This window comes from Quercus suber, unplaced genomic scaffold (assembly GCF_002906115.3).
Source record: "Quercus suber isolate HL8 unplaced genomic scaffold, Cork oak 2.0 scaffold_39, whole genome shotgun sequence".
In the NCBI taxonomy this organism is placed as follows: Eukaryota; Viridiplantae; Streptophyta; class Magnoliopsida; order Fagales; family Fagaceae; genus Quercus; species Quercus suber.
The window spans coordinates 1528430-1547436 of record NW_027069504.1 but is presented as its reverse complement, the minus strand read 5'-3'; the positions used below and the strand labels follow the sequence as shown (position 1 = coordinate 1547436).

General features: G+C 31.8%; 1 protein-coding gene across 4 annotated transcripts; it reads right to left on the bottom strand.

Moving 5' to 3' along the window:
• Positions 1-9598: 9598 nt before the first annotated feature.
• On the bottom strand, positions 9599-15790 carry LOC112024685 (uncharacterized calcium-binding protein At1g02270). Of its 4 annotated transcripts, none has more exons than XR_010628074.1 (11): positions 15143-15788; positions 14820-14924; positions 14572-14677; positions 13394-13614; positions 13204-13280; positions 12993-13101; positions 12759-12884; positions 12545-12655; positions 12307-12414; positions 11444-11944; positions 9599-10185 (listed from the first exon to the last, which is right to left on the bottom strand). XR_010628074.1 is itself a non-coding variant. In XM_024057306.2 (10 exons), exons 1-10 carry the CDS (start codon positions 15338-15340, stop codon positions 11720-11722), a joined length of 1383 nt encoding a protein of 460 aa, XP_023913074.1. In that variant the 5' UTR covers positions 15341-15790; the 3' UTR covers positions 11030-11719. The 4 variants fall into 4 exon arrangements, 2 of the variants coding, with proteins under 2 accessions (XP_023913074.1, XP_023913073.1); XR_010628073.1 differs by having other exon boundaries at positions 9599-10182; XM_024057306.2 differs by lacking the exon at positions 9599-10185 and having other exon boundaries at positions 11030-11941; positions 15143-15790.
• Between the last annotated feature and the right edge of the window lie 3217 nt (positions 15791-19007).

The following is a 19007-nucleotide window of genomic DNA, read 5'->3' as shown; positions in this document are numbered from 1 at the left end:
CATTTTTAAACATTATAACACTAAAAATAAAACATAAAACATAAAAATAAAAAAGAGCATTATTAATCAATGTACCCTTAGGACATTTTTTAATAGGTCATTTAAAAAAAATTATATAATTTTTTATGAAAAATATGAAAAGATATTAAAAATTTTAATTACTTTTTTATTTTCCTATAAATTTTTTTTAAAAAAATACTTTTTAAGTTAATGTTCTTAAGGCATTTGTTAACATTTCTAATTCTTGGTTTCTTCCATCTTTTTGTTGGTAGCAATATATATTGTATTCTATTATTAGATTTCATGGTTACACTACACTTTTTTACAATGTGGGAATTTTAAAAATTATTGATACGAGGAACTTATCTTTCTTTCTTTCTTTTATTTTTTTATTTTTTTATCTTTTTGTTTTTTCACTTTTCATTTCTTTTATCTTTTTGTAGCACTATTATCTATTATTTCTTTTATCTTTTTATCTTCTTGTTTCAACTTTCTTTTTATCTTTCTTTAATCTTTTTGTTGTTACCACTATTATTCTATTATTGCTACGTTTCATGGTTACGTTTCTTTTCAGTATGATGTGGGGAGGGTTTAAAGTTAGAATGCAAAAGGTGGGCTTGGATTCTATAGTCATGTAAGAATCATACTGTGACCATTTCAAGTCAAGATATGACTATTATTGTAAAATGCGAAATTCAAGAATCTCAAACTCTTCTATGTATTCTCTTTCTTTGGGGGATAAAACTTGCATATAAAAAACGAGAAGTTGAAGAGAATTTTTCTATGTTTAAGATGATGCTAAAGGTATCATTCTTTGCAACAAATAAAGAAACAAAATTTAAATATTAAAACAGCAAAAGATTTTAGTGCCTTTATGTTCTTTTAGTGGAGTCAAATTAAATATAGTAAAAAGGGGTTGGAAACATAGAAAGAATCATTTTTGATTTACAGAAACATTGGAGGTCTTTAAATTATGATAGTCATCAAAGTGGTGGTGACAATAATAGATGTAAAATTAATTACCTTGAAAGGGTATTGAAAACAACGTGACAAAGTTCATGTTAAAAAAAAAAAATGGTATTAATATCCAACATTTAAAATCACCCTTCAGATTTCAGCAACGATTAATGACAATTTTTACATTTTTTTTTACTACTTCATTTCTCAACTTTCAAAGGATATGTCAAACCTTTTCATTTTCTCTTCCCAACTTTGTTGGTATTATTATTACCATGCTCCTCCATTGCTAAACATCCTTTTCATCCTTTATCGTAGTATGTAGTATGAACACGAATTTATTGGAAAATAATAATTATAAATAGTATAAGAAGTGTGAACACAGGAAAAGTGGCTTTTAATAGAGATCAATTGGCATCGAATCTTTTATTTATTTATTTTTTATTAATGTACACTTGTTTCCTGAAGGTGAGGACAAAGAAGTGGGACCTTGTTGTCTAATCTTCTAGCTTCGATGAGAAGCTTAAAATCGAGAGAGACAGAGAGAGAGAGAGAGAGAGTAAAATTATGTGTGCATTATTAGGCTCATTGGTTTGAACTTGGGACATATAACACAATATATCATCTTCAAACCACAATATTATAGATTTATATAATTATTTAGGCATTTTATAGATAGGAAATAATATAGTATGATAAAAAATTGAGATATCACTTTTATATGCATATAAAAATATATAGTGCGTTTGTTAATAATTCTTATAAATATATAAAATAAAAAATGTTTGTGTTTGTCAACCGTTTTTTATTATTATTTTTTATCTTTCAAAATTCTAGTTTATTTGGTCATATATATATATATTATAACAATTTGAAATTTTATTAATTTTTTTAAAAAAAATACAATTATACTTTAAAAAATTATTAACAAAGAACTTTCCACAAAAAGATGCATCCCAATTCCCATAATCTTATGTATATATATATATATATATATATATATATTAGTAGAGGAATCTGCCAAAAGAACAAGAAATATGGTTCCGTTACATCTTTGACCTAGAACAAGATAAGATCTATCACAAAAAATATATATATATATATATATATATATTTTTTTTTGGAGTAAATTGCTTTTCTCATTCAAAATGTTGAGGTCAGATATAATGTCCTATACAAACTCGCAATTTGACTAATCAAGCTTCTAAATTGTGGAGTCACTTGCAATATGACCCCTACAAATTAAAGTTTTTCCAATTTATATTATATATTTAACCTTACAATTCAATTATTTATCTCATGATGATAACATAAAAAATAAAAAGGAAAGATATTATAATAGCCCTATAATAATAATCTAGTAATAGAGATTGATTACTTATAGTAGTTATCTTCTTCTATAATTTACTCGAAACAAAAAGGTGAACTTGTTAAGATTAGGTGGTGGCAAAATGAACATTAGCTATTTGTTAATAAAGGGAAGACCCACCCACCTCAACTTTATGGCAATGCATTGCAAAATGTTCAATTTGCTTCCTTATTCAGGACTAAATGGTTTCCATATCATGACGCCAATGAGTAATGCATCAATTCTTTTAGTGGGCTTTGAATCATCATGTCCTTTTAAAAAAGGAAAAAAAGAAAAAGAACATGAAAGAAGAATAGAAGGATGGAAATTTGTCGTCACTAACTCACTTTGTAACTTGTAAATTAAAGCAAGTCAAAAGAAGCAAATTTTACTTCAATCATACCTTTCAAATTTCATTTGAAGCATAAAATTTTCAACTTAGTTTCCCCTTTGTAACTTTGAAAGTATAAAAAGGAAGATTGCCCTATAGTTCAATTACATTTAAACCTCATGATTTTTTTTTTTGGGTGAATTTGTTAGAATCTTGCCCTTGTATAGCGAGAGTTAGGACCTTTGGAATTTTGGAATGAATGATCATTTTGTGTGGTGTAATTCCTTCTTGAATATGTAGTTTCAAGTGATCAGCACATGAATATCTATTAGGTGAGAATGGTTGGAATTGATATTCTTTGTTTATTACAATAGTTATATGATAAATCATTTTTAAAAATTTGTTCTTGTAATTGAATTAACAAATGCTTATTCGGTTAAATTTATTCTTCTTCTTGGATTTCAATTTGTTTTTGTGATGATTCTCCTGTTTCTACTAATTTTGATCTTGGAGTTGATATCTTACAGGTTTTGCTAAGGAATTTCGATGAGAAAATAGTTATTACTTATTAAATGTGTGAGAGAGAGAGAGAGAGAGAAAAAGAGAGAGAATATAGAAGAAGATTTAGAGAGAGAGAGAGTCTAAAAGAAAATTTTATATTTTCTTAAAGAGAGAAAAAACAATAATATAAGATCATCGTACCTAAGAGAGAGAGAGTAAAATTGTGTGTGCCCTTGTCACCTTTTTTTTCTTTTCTTTTCTTTTTGGGAAGGGGCCCTTGTCAGCTTTTTTTTGTTTGTTTGGCTTTTTAGTTAACCGGACCCTATTTGTTTATATATCATGAATTCTTTGATATTTCTTTTTTCTTTTGTTACATTTGTACTTTAACAAATATTCAGCAAATAAGCTTTTAAAATATGCATCTGGAGTCTTATGTTCACACACACCCTCTCTCTCCCTCTCCCTCTTTACATGCAGTAATATTTTAAGGCCAAAATGTACTTTTGGTCCCTATATTTTGGGCTTATTCTCGATTTAGTCTCTAAAATGATTTAGCTCATAGGCCAGTCCTTGATTTTTAAAAATCGCTTTTAAAATAGTCTCCGTCGTCCACCTAGTGACAGAAAATACTGAAGTGGCAAACGGAATGTACTATTTACTGACATGGCTAATAAAATATTTTATTTGATATTTTTTAAATGCCATGTCAGCATTTAAATTAATAAAAAATGCCAGCTCTAAGAAAATTTTAAAAAAAATGTAAATTAATTTTTTTTAAAGAAACCTTAAATCTAATTTAAACTAAAATCATTTCTTAAAAAATAAAAATTCATAATCGTTTTAATTCTTTTTTTTTTTTTGGTTAACCTCATCAGTTTAAAAAAAAAAAAAAAAATCTTCTACACTCTCTACCACTAATCTCAAACTCCCTCTCTCTACCCTCTCAACCACTAAGCTCACAAGCTTAGCCTTCTTATCCCTCTCTATTTCTCTATTCTTTTTTCCTCATCTCGGTCTTCCTCTCTTTGAATCGGTGATTTCTGGTTGAGTGGTGGCGTTTTGGTGGTTGTGGCTCACCGTGGGTGGGTCCAAATCGGCAAAGTGGGATTCAGATCGCTGTGGTTTGGTGTGGGGCCATTGGTGCTTGTGGGTGGCCATGGTTTTGCTCGCCATGGGCTGTCGCGAGTCTTGGGTTTGGTGGTTGTGGTAGAAAATGGATTTGAATTAGTTTTTCTTTTTTTTTTTTAATTTTATTTTATTTGGGTTTGTGGGTATGGATTTGGCAGTGGTGGATGTTGATGGTGCTAGTGGTGGTGATAGTGGCAGCGGATGGTTTGAGTTTTGGATTTTGGAATTTGGATTTTGTTTGGGTATTTTGAGTTTTAGTATGGGTCTTGGGTTTTGTTTGAGTTTGGGTTTGACTCTCGGCGGTGGGTGGTGCTAGGTTGATCGACGGTGGGTTTTTAGTGGTGATTTTGTGGTTGTTGTGGTTGGTGGTGTGGGTGATTGTGGTGGTTGGAGGTTTTTGGATTCGACATTTTTCTGTGTTGGAGGTTTGATATTTTTCTAGGTTGGTTTTCTCATGTGGGTTTGGGTTTGATGATTTTTTTCATGTTCTGGAGGTTTTAGTGGAGGATAGGGATTTTGTATAAAATTTTGCATTGTTCTGGGTTTGATTGTTCTTGGATTCGGGAAGAACACGAAGAACAAGTTCTTGTGTTCTTACCTCCTAAAAAATAATGAAAGCAATAATAATTAATATAATAATAATAAGTTTTTTTTTTTAATTTAGTTTGAATTAAATTGAAATTGAAAAATATAAATTATTTTTATTTTTTTAATTAAACTGACATAGCTTTTTTTAATTTAGAAAATGATGACGTGGCATTTAAAAAATATCAAATAAAATTTTATTAGCCACGTCAGCAAACAGTACTTTCTGTTTGCCACCTCAGCATTTTCTGTCATTGGGTTGACGGCAGAGACTATTTTAAAAATGATTTTTAAAAATCAAGGACTGACCTAAGAGGTAAATCAATTTAGGGACAAAATCGAGAATAGGCCCAAAATGTAAGGACCAAAAGTACATTTTCGCCATATTTTTATATAGCTTTTTTAAAAAAAATAAAATAAATCAATAAAAATAAATTAATCTAAATACATTCTTCTATCACTTTTCTTTTTTTGTCTTATAGAAAGCAATATATACTATATTTTAAGAAGTTAGCATGTTTTCAAGTAGAGGAATATGCCAAAAGAATAAGAAGTATGGTTTCATTACATTTTTGTCCAAGAACAAGATCTATCACAAACTAATGTTTTTGAGCAAATTGCATTTTCTCATTCTAAGTCTAAGCGTTGAGGACAGTCATGGTGTCCTTTATAAACTTCAAATTTGAGTAATCAATCTTCTCAAGCTTTTTGAGTCACTTGCAATGTCCCCTAAAATTAAAGATTTTTTTCCAATTTATATTATACTTAACCTTACAATTCAATTATTTATCTCGTGATAACATTAAAAAAAAAAAGTAAAAAAATGAAAAAGGAAAAAAGAAAAGAAAAAGAAATGAGAGGAACTCTTCACTTTCATATTCTCATCAACTAAATGAATAGACAAACTCATAGACTAGGTTTGGATTCCACTGAAAATGCGCGACTGTGTTTTTTCTATGGGTCCCGTGCACTGTTCATAGGACCCACAAGTACGGATTTCAGCAATTATTAATAGTGGAAGAACATTGCAACTAATCCTATAATCTTGAGGTTGATTCCTTTTATTATTATTTTTTTGATTGATAGAGGTTGAAAAAGAAAAAAAAGTTTGATTACTTAAAGGCGTTGTCTACCACAATTTTCTTTTGCTTTTATCCACTTTGCCACTTTGCCACTTTGGGCCTCTTCTACAATTTACTCATATAGAATAATAGAAACAAAAGAGATGAACTTGTTAACTTGTTGGTGCCTTGGTGGTCGGCAAAATAAATATCATATATTTTTTGGAGTAAACCCCACCTCAGCATTATAATTATGCATCACAAAGATGCTTAATTTGATTCCTTATTCAGGAATAAACCTTCACGTATTCATCAATCCTTTAGTGAGAGTTGGATCGTCATGTCCTTTTACAAAGACAATAGTTGTGTTAGCCGCACCATCTAAAGATCAGCATGAATAGTAAGGATGAGTTTTTCATGACTCATCACTCACTCCATTTAATTTCTTGCAACAGTACTGCATTGTTATTTGCCAGTTGTAATAAGCAGGTCAAAAGGGCAAACTTTACCTCAATCATAACTTTGAAAGGGTAATTATTCTTTTGATTCTTATCAAGTTGACTGTTCTTTCTTTCCCACCTTATAGAAACGAAAGGAAAGCTAGTAAAGTTATTGTACCTTCCCCCTTTTGTTTGTTTGTGTAAAATCAATTGGCTAAAGTTAAAGTATACTTGTGTGAAGTTGTACTGTCTTTTTTTTTTTTTTAATGAATAAATATTAGAAAATTTATTAAAGGAAAAAAAAAGACCAAAAAAGGAAGTAGCCCACCAGTAAAATTAATAAATAGTATCCGCCACAAATGTGAGAAACGTGAGCAACATATCACCGTGTTCAAGTAACATCTAATAATTACTCACTTACAAACCAAAGATAAAAGATGGGTTAGGGTCCTTTGGGGATTGGGCAGAAACATTAGCAATGAAGTTGTATTGTCATGAGTTTTGGATTCATGTTTCTTTTTTAGCATTCAATTCATAAAAAAAGAAGTTTGCTTACTATAGTTCGAAAACATTTAAACCTCATGATTTTTTTTTTTGGTGAATTTGTTAGGATCTTGCCCCTGTATGGCAAGAGGAATTTGGAATGATAATCATTTTTGAGTAGTATAATTTCTTCTTGAATTAATGCAGTTTTAAAACTCTATACCACACAAATTCTACCGATAATGTCATAAAACTCTACTTCCTCCATTAATGTCAAATTAGCACTTTGTAGTTTGTGGTAGAGCTTTTGTGATATGCACTAACAAAGAGAATTAACTAAAAAAACTTGATAGTGTTTTAAAATTCTAAAATGTTCATAAATTAGGAACAATAAATTGTAGCACTTTTTCTATGAAACTCCAAAACTTAACTTCATTCTTTTCTTTTTCTTTTTTAATTTTTTTTATACAAGATAAAAATAATACTCTATTTTAATCTAAGTGTATATGTGCGTGGAGTTTTTTCCTGGAGACTTGAATCTTGGCTTTTACTTATGAAGTAACTACCACACCAAGAGTGTGTGGTAGTTAATTTCACTCTAAAAGACAACAAAAATATTTTATGTGAATTAAAAGCTTTCAATTTTAGTTAATGCTACCGCACACACTTTTTAAAAGATCTAAAGACTCTTTTCTGGCTTTGCTTTCTCTTTTAAGGAAAGTCTAATTCCATTGATTTTTTTTGTTTCATGTAGCAATCAATTTAATTTGGAAAAAGTTACATTTTGTAGCGCACTAAGGACTTTTTCTGCTTTTGTTTGTTCCACCATTAATTAGAGATGAGCATAAGAGCATGGATGAGAATTTTCGTTATCACTTGCTCTTGAATCTCTTTTGCGTCCCTTTCTTCCAAAGAAAAAGAGAATTTTAATTCTATGATGCCCTTGAAAATGGTGATATTAAAGCATAACTCATTAAATTATTAAAGTATATATATGTCATTGATTAGACTTTTCTCCCAGATTCTGTAGGGAGCTAGTGAACCATTACAAGTTACAACTTTGTTATTAAATTCACAAAAAGGAACTTTGCCAATATTTGGTTTATGTTAAAAATAAAATTTCTTTAATTTAATTATTATAAGTTGTTATTGTTTCTTTCTTCTGAAAAGTGATGGTTTCCTTCAACTCAGCATCAGGCTTGGAATCTTAGAGGTTTTTATGAATTTTCAAAACATGTTTTTATGAATGAAAAAAAAAAAAAAAAAAAATCAAAACATGTTTTTATGAAAAAAAAAAAAAAAAAAAAAAACATTTTTTTTGGTGGTTTCAAGATCATAATTCCTTAACAAAAAGATGAACTTGTTAGTGGTTAGAAAAATGAACATTAAATGGTTTTTTTTTTCCTAGTGAAAACCAACTTAGCTTTATAAATTACAAAGATATTTAATTTGCTTCCTTATTCAGGAACAAATAAATGGTTCTCAACTTTCCATATCATTACAATAGTGGAGCATGAAGAGTAAGGATGGATGAGAGTCCATTTATGACTCATCACTCACTCCTCCATATATTTCTTGCAACACACTGCAATATTGCGGTCAAAAAAGCAAATTTTAATTCAATCATACCTTTGAAATGGGTGATTAAATCATTAAACTATGTCATTACATTCCAAATAGTGTTCTCATAAAAAGGAAAAAGGTTCCAAAAAATTTTCTCAAAAAAAGGAAAAAGAATAGTTAAAGGTATACATGAAGTTGTATATAACATCTCCTTAAGCAGCATAAAATTATCTGAGTTGATTATTCTTTGAAAGTTTACCTTAAATAAGCAGCATAAAATTATCTAGTTATAAAGCTAGTGAAAACTCAGTGAAAAGTTCTACTTTCTTTCGTTTTTTTTTTTTGCTCAATAAAATATTACTCCTGAAGAAAATTTATGAGCATTCCCACCTTATATAAAGGAAGTTTGCATAAATGTATTGCTTGCTTTATCATTTTCAAAAAGACACACCTAAGTTTATCTTGTTCCTTAATTGCTTTATCATAGTGGGCCAAACAGGAAATTTGTTTTTCTCCTTTTATTATAGCATGCATGACTGCACGATGGACCATGATTTGGGGGACAAGGATATAGTGTTTGACAAAAGCTATATGCTGATGGATTAGGAATTGGAATTTTCGTCACCTTGCAAAAAGTTGATATCATCATCAAAGAATCTAAAGTAATTCAAATGCTTTTGAGTACTTTGAAATCAGTATAGTCAGTTTTAAATCAAATGCACCGTGTATAGCACTCAACCTATAGCCTGAAAACCAAATTTGACCTATATAATGAAAGGTTCATACTTCATACTTGCATTAAAAAACACACACACACACAAAAAAAAAAAATGGCATTTCAATTTTAAGAGAGACAATACTCGTCCTCATACTAGTCAATGATGTTTATAATTCACAAACATCAAAACCACAATTTGATCCCTATAAGTTGATATTGCTTTAGTAGGTTGATGAGTTAATTTAAGAGTGTACGATGGCTCATTGTGCTACTATTAACTTTGTCATTAACAATAAACTTCTCAACTTCAAATTCAATAATCAAGTGATTGTAACTAGTTCTCATCTGAAAAAAAAAAGTTATGAATTGTTCAACATGCTCTCATTATATTCCCTTACTGACATGATTTATAATGAGACATCATTTTTAATATTGAAAATCATACCTTTAAAGTGTCAAGACATTTTTTAATAACATTGTGAAGAGATGAATGTTCGTAATATCTTTAACCCTTTAAACAACTCCCACCTTGAAATTAGGGCTGTCCATGCAAACTGGAGACCTGACAAAATTGACCAACCCAACCGAAATCGACTCGTCACGGCCAAATCTGACACCTCCGGCAGTCGATGATGGGTCTTAGCCCTCAAAAACCGACTTTGGCTGGTCGAGTGGCAAGTTTCATCCTCAAAAACCCGAGCCACCCAACAAACACTCAAAGAATGCCAAAAATTACCTAGATCTGGTGATGATTTGGCACTCCTTAGCTTTGATTTGGCCACATTTGGCCTCCCTTTACTCAAATCCGCTCAAATGTGGCCAAGATCTACTATCTTCCTCGCTCAGGTTTGCTTAAATCCAGTGATATTTGGTTGGATCTAGCCCAAATCTTCTCAAATCCGGCCACCTTCACTCCTCATCGAACTTGCCTAAACCGACTGATGGCTTCTTGAGCCCGATCTAACTTGACCTGTGTTGGTTTGTGGTTGGTTGTGGATGCTTTCTCCTTCCACCTAACCTGAGCGGGTCGAGTCCAAGTTGAGGTCAAAATTGACCTGTTGACAGTCCTACTTGAAAGTATGAATATGCATGTTATCTCTCTATATTATCTCTCTATATACAATATGGAGGTCAAAATTCCATAGTGCATAGATAACTAAATCCACTAAATATAGCCACCTAACAAAAAGAAACAAAGAAAGAAAGAGACATGACAGGTATGAACTTTATATTAAAATCACATGCGCATATCACATTTTGGTCTATCATGGCCTAGAGAATTAGAAAGCTGTTTTTAAGAAAAAAAAAAAACAACTGAGAAGAAAACAATTACCAAACTTACTTTCAGATCGCAAGCTGTTCTTTTCATTATAGTTGTCTGTTTACTTTTTTTTGGCACTAAAAGCCATACAAACATAATCTAAACTGTAAGTTATGCAGTTTTGATTATTATAACCGTTTCAAATAGATTTTGTTTTCTCTAACAGACCAACTGATCAGATACCCTTTTAGGCATAATTCTTTGTACCCAAATAAGCATAATCCTAAATCCTAAAGACCATAGATCTTTTAAAAAAATCACAATATAAGAGTAAAATGATCAACTGACTCCTCATTCTTCTTGCACATACAACACCAATCAATCCACAGCAAGAATGTTTCATGTTCGTAAGTAATTTATTATGAGAATTTTCCCAAGTCAACAGTCCAAAAAACAAAAACCAAAAAAGCTACTTTTATAAGAACTTCTACCTTTCAAGTGCTTTTCCAAGAAAAATGACAAGATTAGGATGCTTCTTTTTATTTTGAATTTAGAGAGAGAAGCATGGTAGTATACTAACCATGAACTTGTACTAACACTATCTGGTTTTAGTGGCTCTTCTCATACTTTGCAAAATATATCATTCCCCAAACTAAAAAAGAAAGGTTCAGGCATCTGTCATGTAGAAATATAGGTATAAAGTGGACATGACACAATGTACAAGTACAATCTGTAACTGTAAACTCTTCTATTTGGTATATCAAATCTGTTGTTGGACCAGAATCTATTACAAGATAACTGTGTATACTTTTCTTGAATGCAGTCCAAATACAAGAGGATGCTAAATGTATGGTGCATCTCACCATGCTACAAAAAGGTGATTGCCCCCAAACTATATTTATACGTATATATATATCCTCAAGTCTCAATGTTCTTTCTCTGATTTGTTTCTTTCCTATTTCTTTTTCCCAATTAAGGGGAAACAGAGTAAAAGGCAGAACAGAATGGGACAGTGTTGAACGCTAGCCCCATTTTATCAACTGCGAGGCACAGGGATCTTGATGTACCTGAATGAAAAAGTAGGTCAGCAAGTCTCACCCTAGTGACTTCACTGATGCTCCTTGAAGATTATAAAAAACTCGATGTTTCCGTCCAACAATGGCACATGAATCATCTAACATGGCCCTGTCACATAAAAAAGCAAAAGATGTTTCTGCCCAAGAAATCTGATGGTTGGCTTTACTCCAGGAATCCATCAATCTGTAGCCCCAAGCTTTCCCCTTCCTTTTTTGGGATCCTTCTGTACAAGTTTTACATCTAAGTTCTTTTACACCTGAGGTTTGTCAGGATAACGACTGAGAGCATGGCATCCTTATTGGTGAGAACACTACAGTCAGTCGTGCATGATCAGAAAGCGAGTAGTCTTCAGGCCACGTTCCTTTCTCCACTTCAGGAGGGAAGAGAACTGCATTTTTTATACTGAAGCCAATGGTTTGCTCCTGAATTCCCCTTGCCTCATGGCTAATTTCCTCTCTTTGCTCTGACCCTGAAGAATTCCAAATTCGCTGCTGCAATGCCATAGTTCACAACATGAACAGATAAATTTGACATCAACTAAAATAATTTCCAATGGGGTTATGATCTATACATGAGACCATACTATAACAGGAGACATGATCTGATAACAATCTATATATATATATATATTGCTGCCACAAGTTTTGAGCCATCCAATCCCATGACATGAACAGCATAGATACAAGCAAGCAAAATTGTCTTGCTCAAATGTAAAGCTTGAAACCCCAGAGTGCGACTGGTGCTAAAGCCTATAAATGTTTTACTACCAAAAGAATTGGTTGTGTTGTTTGAATGCCCTGAAGCTACATATAGATGAGAGCTAAATCAATGACTTCAACTGAACATAATTTACCTGAAATTCTATTAAATCAACAACACCGTTTCCATCTTTGTCCGCTTGATCCCACAATTCCTTTGACTCTTCAACACTAAGTCCATTGCAATGGCCAATTAAATTAAGCTGCAACGAAATGACAATACAGTATTAGAGAACTCGAGCTCTGAAACAAATGTTAGTTTTTCTTAGAAACCAATATATATGTGAAAAGTTAATCATGTCCACCAATCCTCCTCCAATAATTATACTGTACCTGTCTAAGTGCTTCACAGAAACCTGAGTAGTTAATGTAATCACCATGGTTGTCAGCCTTCAGAAAGGCAAATGCATCATTTTCTGTCAGTGATGCTCTCCGTAGTAGATACTGAAAATTGGAAAGATCAACCATCAGAATGCAGAAGGAAACATCTGCAAAGTATCACAACAATGTCTAAACAAAGTTAAGGCTGAAAAATGAAGTAACTGACCTTGAACATGGCAAATACTGCTTCACTCCAACTTGTTTTTAGTAGTTTCCGATATCTGTTTGGATTAAGAAGCCATATGAAATCAACTCCACATATGTTCCCCCGATGATTTCGATGGCTAACCCACTGCATTCAGAATAAGAAAGAGATCAGGAATGTGAAAAGCAAATACAAGCACTAAACAGATCTGCTGGCACAAGGGAATGAAATTTTTGAAGTGAAGTAAAGATTGACCTTTTGTGCATCTGCATCAGCATATTGATGAGCAGTATCATATGATGACACAAATCCCTGGGATCGAAGGAACTTGTAAACATGTCCACGTTTGCTTCCATTCCAGTCGCTGCAGTGAGTACAAATCACAAGAAGCATATGAGTATAATAGAACAGTGAAAACAACAGAGCAATATAAGCCTCTCAAAACAGAAGGTGCATGTAAACTCACCCACAGAGTATGATTGGCATGGGATTAAGATCATTCTCTTTCTGATAAGATTCCACGTATTGCAGTATTTTGTAGACCTACAATGAGAGATGTATAAGATACGATCAAGGCAAGGCATCATGGAAAATGACCAAAGTGAAATATTTACGGTATACATACACAGAGGAATATAAAATTGAAAATGAATTACCTGGTGCAATCGTACAATACACAGACTTGAATCATGAGGAAATAACAAGTGGGTATTCACAATGAGAATTTCTTGCCGGATATCATTGGTTCGACATTGTGAGAATGGGGCAGCTATTTCAACATGTAATAACTGAGCCACACGGTCTCCAAAATCATTGAAAAGAAACTCGCGATAGTTAAGAACTTTAAAATGATCCTTACGCACCGCAGTCAGCAGACCTATAGAATCCAACAGAAACACCATAAATTGGTATGAACTATGAATGCATTGACTCAGGTTAAAAGGGTGGAAAAATCAGCAGCATATACTCGTTCATAAATGAGGTGGTTTATTTACCACTAATATATATATATAACAAAGACTCAACTTTACCCTCTCTCTCTCTTCAGAAATTTTAATGTATAGCTGAAATTAGACAGATACTTCTATTGGGTGCCAAATACAATCACATATAAGAAAGATCAGAAAAGACCAACAATACTGATGAGTCTGTTAAAAAGGCCCATCCCACTCTCTTCAACATGAAAACTGTATAGTAGGCAGAACTCATCTGTTAAAAAGGATTACCCCACACTCTCCAACAAGGCAACTGTATGGTCAGGTGGAGCTCATCCTCTCTTCCATTTACAAAGTCTTTATTTTTAACCCGGTTTCTTCACTTATGTTGACTAATTACCAAAATTTCTACAAAGAAAGGAGCAAAAAATAGTGTCAACATCGAAAAAAAGGAAGCACAGTTTCCTTTCTAACAGATCTCTAGAATAAAATGGCTTTTCCCTTAAATTCACAATGTTCATTCCCTTTTTAACCACACTATTGTAAGGTTGCATGTTTCTTTCCATCTTTCCGAATCCAACAAACCAGACCATTAGGCAACTGATGATGGGACACATTATATACACAACAAAAATTTCCAAATAATCAGTATGCATATCTGATCGGAAACTTTTACATCCAAAACAAGCCTAATTAAGTTCAATTTCTATTAGTTTTATGCAGTCTAAATATGTACAGTGCCAAAACAAGGAATCTTTCAAATTCTATTAGTTTTATGAAGTCTAAATATGTACTGCGTCAAAACAAGGAATCTTTCAATAATTTGTTTGTGGGAAAACAACTTATGTCAGGACCCAATGGCAACTTGATAAATCTAAAATGGGGTTTAAAGAGAATACCATCACCGCGGTTGTTCGTCCGTCCAAGCTTGAAATTAACATATCCGGCATCACCAAGTCTCTTCTCATACAAATTAACAAGCTCCTCATTTCCAACCCAGAATTCCTGTGCCACCAACACACCAAATCCACCATATTAGCCTATACCCATTAAGAAACTAGTTCATTCTTTCATCCAAATCCATTGAAATCCATCAAAGAAAGATATTAATTTTCCCAAAAAAAGTGGGTGTTAAGCAAAAACAAACCTGAAGACAAATGATAGAAGATCTCTCATATATCAATGAATCTAATATGCTACGATTCCTGGCCAACCAATACGCTCTGTAATCGCTTTCACGGCAACTAGGATCCTGCTTCAAACATTGAAAGTGAATGAATACCGAATCATATAAAACGCAGAAACAAACATTGAAAGTAGAAACTACCATTACCCACAAAAGCAATTGAACATACTATGCTCAAGAAAATGTAAATACCAAATCAAATAAAACATAGAAACAAGCATCTAAAAGTCATTGAAACACGAGCAAATTCAAACTACATATGAAAAAAATTAACAAAAGGGTACCTCATGGTTGAGGCGCTTGTAGATTGGAGCAAGGATGTTGAAAGTGGTGCAAGTAATACAAGGCTGTTGGTGTTGCTGTTGGTCTCTAATAGAAGAAGAAATTGCATAGCTCCCTATCTTTGAAATCCTTCCCTTCATTTTACTGACCCTCCTACAATCCTTCCTCATTTCTCGTCCCACACCAATATACACGCACATATAGATAGGGAAATTAAAAACAGTTTCTTTCAATCACCCACCAAAGAAAAATACAAACTTTGCAGATGGGTTTTGTTCCTTTTCTCAAACAAAACAATGGGCCAGCTTTGATTCTGAAAGACAATGATGGGGTTTGGTGGGTTTTTGGATGTAACAGAAACATGGAACCCTCTGTTTTTTCTTTCTTCAAGGTTGCTTTGCTGTTTGATTATGTATTGTTTATGAAGAGGAAGAAGGGGAATGGGAAGTAGCCGGTGGGAGAAGGATGTTTAGGGGAGGGAGATCGAAGCGGAAATGACCGGTTGCGGCGGTGTTAAGTTTTGGGGAGAGAGAGAGAGAGAGATTAAAAGAACAACCTCATGGTTGTCGTTGTCCTCTTATAATTCTACGTATTTTACGTTGTCTCTCTGCTAATTGCCTATGATGCGTGCGCTCTACATGTTTGTGTTTGTTGCGTATTTATAGAATACAGGGGTAGTTGGGGTTTCTAGCTGCTCAAAGAGGAAAATGGGAGGGACAAAAAAAAAAAAGTTACAACTTTTACCGTAACTTACCACGTGATAAGTTATGAATGGTAAGGTCAAAATAATAAGTTCATACTCTACTACTTATAATTGTAGACCTTTTTTTAATGTCCCGAGCATTGCTCCCTCAAAAATATATGATGACATGGCACATGTGCGCATTATTCGGTTTAAATTTATTGGAAAGAGGCTCTTAGGCTAATTTTTGACTCTATCACTCTTTTCTTTTCTACGCTTTTGCTTGGAACGAACGCATGGGTTTACTCTCTCTTTATCTATACCTTTGAATTAGGTTATAAATTTTGCACAAAAATTCTCATAATATCCATTATTTTATTGTATGTATGTTGTCATCATACATTGGATCGGCTTCGATTCCCATCTATATCATAGACTACTTGTTACTACTTGTTGGTTTGATGTAATTCAAATCTAAAACCTTTATTCGTCGATGAAAAAAAAGTTGTTAGTTGAGTCAATTGAAACCCACTATAATCACATAATATCTGTTTATTTTTTATTTTTTAAATTGTATCTTGTCTTCATACAATGGATTGAGTTCGAATCCCATCCATATCATAGAGACACAGACTACTTATTGTTTTGATGTAATTCAATTCTAAATCTCTAATTTGACCACACACAAAAAGTTCGATTTGAGTTAATTGGAACTCATTATTAGGACTTACACTTCGTTTGTGAGTTCATAAAGAAATAGAATTAAATGAGTAAATCATAAATGAATAAAATGTAATGAATGGTAAGTAAACTTGTTTTGGAGTAACATAAAGGAAAAAGAATGAAATGATTTAATCACAACAGTATTATTAGACTCTTATTTTAAAATAAAATAATGAATATATATGAGTATTTTGGAAGTTTTAGTGAAAATTTCATAAAACTCTATCCTATTTCCTCTTATTTCTCCCAATTTTGAGGTGGATAAAAATTTGAGGTTTTGAGAAAATATAGAGAAATGAGTGTTCTATCTTCTATTCTATCAATTTCATTATTTCTTACTTAAACTTCTAAACAATGGATAATTCTCTCCATTAAAAATCTTAAATAAGAAAAATGAAAAAAAAAAAATTCTAAAATTAATCTTTCCGTTCCATTTTTTTCTCTTCTTCCAAACAAGGCTTAGAATCCGTCTCCAATGGTACAATGAGAGCAACGTGTCGTGTCAATAGGGTTAACCAAATTGGGGGGTGGCAATACTTGAGGACCCACAAAATTTAGATCTCTGTTTTCTCCGCCGAAAGTGAAAACGAGTCGATGGGGTGCCTACAACGTCATGATGATTATAAAGCATTGGAAATCCATGATCCACTCATGTCTACTTGTACATTTTTTTTGATAGTTTATACAACGTGCGGTGCTTGGTTGCTGAGGCCTGAGAGAATCAGATTCTCAATTCTCAATCCATGCAATGTTAGCAAAGTTCTTTTTATTTTGTTTGTTAATGATATCAATTTTTGATCCTTAGAATAAACTTTTATTATACAAAATGGGCTTGTGTAAGCTTTCAGTATCTCTGTACTTTTAAGTTTTAACTATTTATAAAAAAATCATGAAAAAAAACTTAATTATTAGATTAAGATACCAATTACTTTTTGGTAAGCGGAGATTGAATTCCAAATATTTTATTTAACCGTCAGAAATTTTACTAGGTAAGCGAACTAGAATCCACTAACAAATGAAAAATACTAGAAATCCAATATTAATGTATTAAAAAAAAACCTACAATATACCTGCTCAACAAAAATTACCACACGATATCTCTTATTAAAAATTAGAATAAAAATAATCATAAGTGGCGTTAAAATTAGGCAAAAATTTTAACATACATCTAATTATGTTTATTTTTTCTAATAATTTGATTAGTTATGTTTTATTTTTATGGTAAAAAATGTGTTTATTTTTAAATGTATTTATGTGTGTGCATGAGTTTCAAGCCAGTTCTATTAATGTTAGGAACACCTGTTACTTAAGGTCTTATGGGCAAAGCGCTGGCATTATTAACATTTTAAGTAGCACATTTAGTTGAGATTTGCAAACTGACTTGGGCAATTAACAGTACTAAATGTTCGTACTTTGATTCGGTATCTATGTTTCCTTGTTTTTCTAAGTAATTGAGTTGGAAATTAGGTAGTAATTTCATTATGGAAAGTGATGACTTTGCCGTGCTAAGAACTCAAAGTAAACAATTTCTCCTTTTTTTTTTTTTTTTTTTGACTTTTTTTTTTTTTTCGAAATATACATATTCTTGAACACAGTTTAGTTACAAAATTGACTAAAGCTATAACCTTACTTAATAAAATAAATATTATTATATATTTTGAAAATTTAACTGTTGATTAATTGCATGCTCTTTATGCTCTTAATATACATGTCAAATTTAGTATCAGTCAGATATTATTTATACTATATGATCTATATTTTTATATTTTATACATAATTTTAAACTACAAAAATTTCAATTTAAACAATTTATTGATAACATAGTTATTGATCTTTATAATTTTCTAGAAATTTTGCAAATATGGAGACATAAGAAGAAGATGTAATCCAATGGTGAATTTGTTCAAAATTCATTTTTAATAAAAAGATATTAAGTAAGATTGTACCTACAACCAATTTTTCAACTAAACTTTATACCCTATTCTTCTTCTTTCTTTTCAATATATATATATATATATATTTATTTATTTATTGTATACACTTTTGCAGGTTGATAGGTTCTTGTCAAGCATGGGGACCAAAAGCGAGTAGCTAAGACTTAAGAGTCACCCAATGGTATTTTAGTTCATATAATTTTATGAAATTTTAATCAAGAACAAAAACTTTGAGAGTTGACGACCAGAGTGAGGACTAGACTAATAAACTGCCTATCAACTCCAATAGATGGAAGCAAAAGTCCAAAAATCCTATCTATTAGAAGAAGAAAAAAAAGGATCAAAACATGATTAGTGTAAAAGTTAATAAAAGGAAGTACCACATTAGAAATTTGCTATCCACTTTCGGCCGGCTTTTGATGTGAGAGGTCATCACTCATGGTTTTGCACTATTCAAACGTGAACCATTTTTTTCTTAAAAAAATAATAATAATAATAATTTTGAGCCATTTTTTTTAATAAGAAAAA

What these genes read in the sequence shown, in the direction of transcription:
- LOC112024685 (XM_024057305.2), bottom strand. Translation starts at nt 15,340, where the DNA reads ATGTGCGTGTATATTGGTGTGGGACGAGAAATGAGGAAGGATTGTAGG. An exon ending in CAGTATTTGCCATGTTCAAG is followed by an intron (nt 12,656 to 12,758) that starts GTCAGTTACTTC and finishes TCCAATTTTCAG; the next exon opens with TATCTACTACGGAGAGCATC. An exon ending in TTGATTTAATAGAATTTCAG is followed by an intron (nt 11,945 to 12,306) that starts GTAAATTATGTT and finishes ATGGCATTGCAG; the next exon opens with CAGCGAATTTGGAATTCTTC.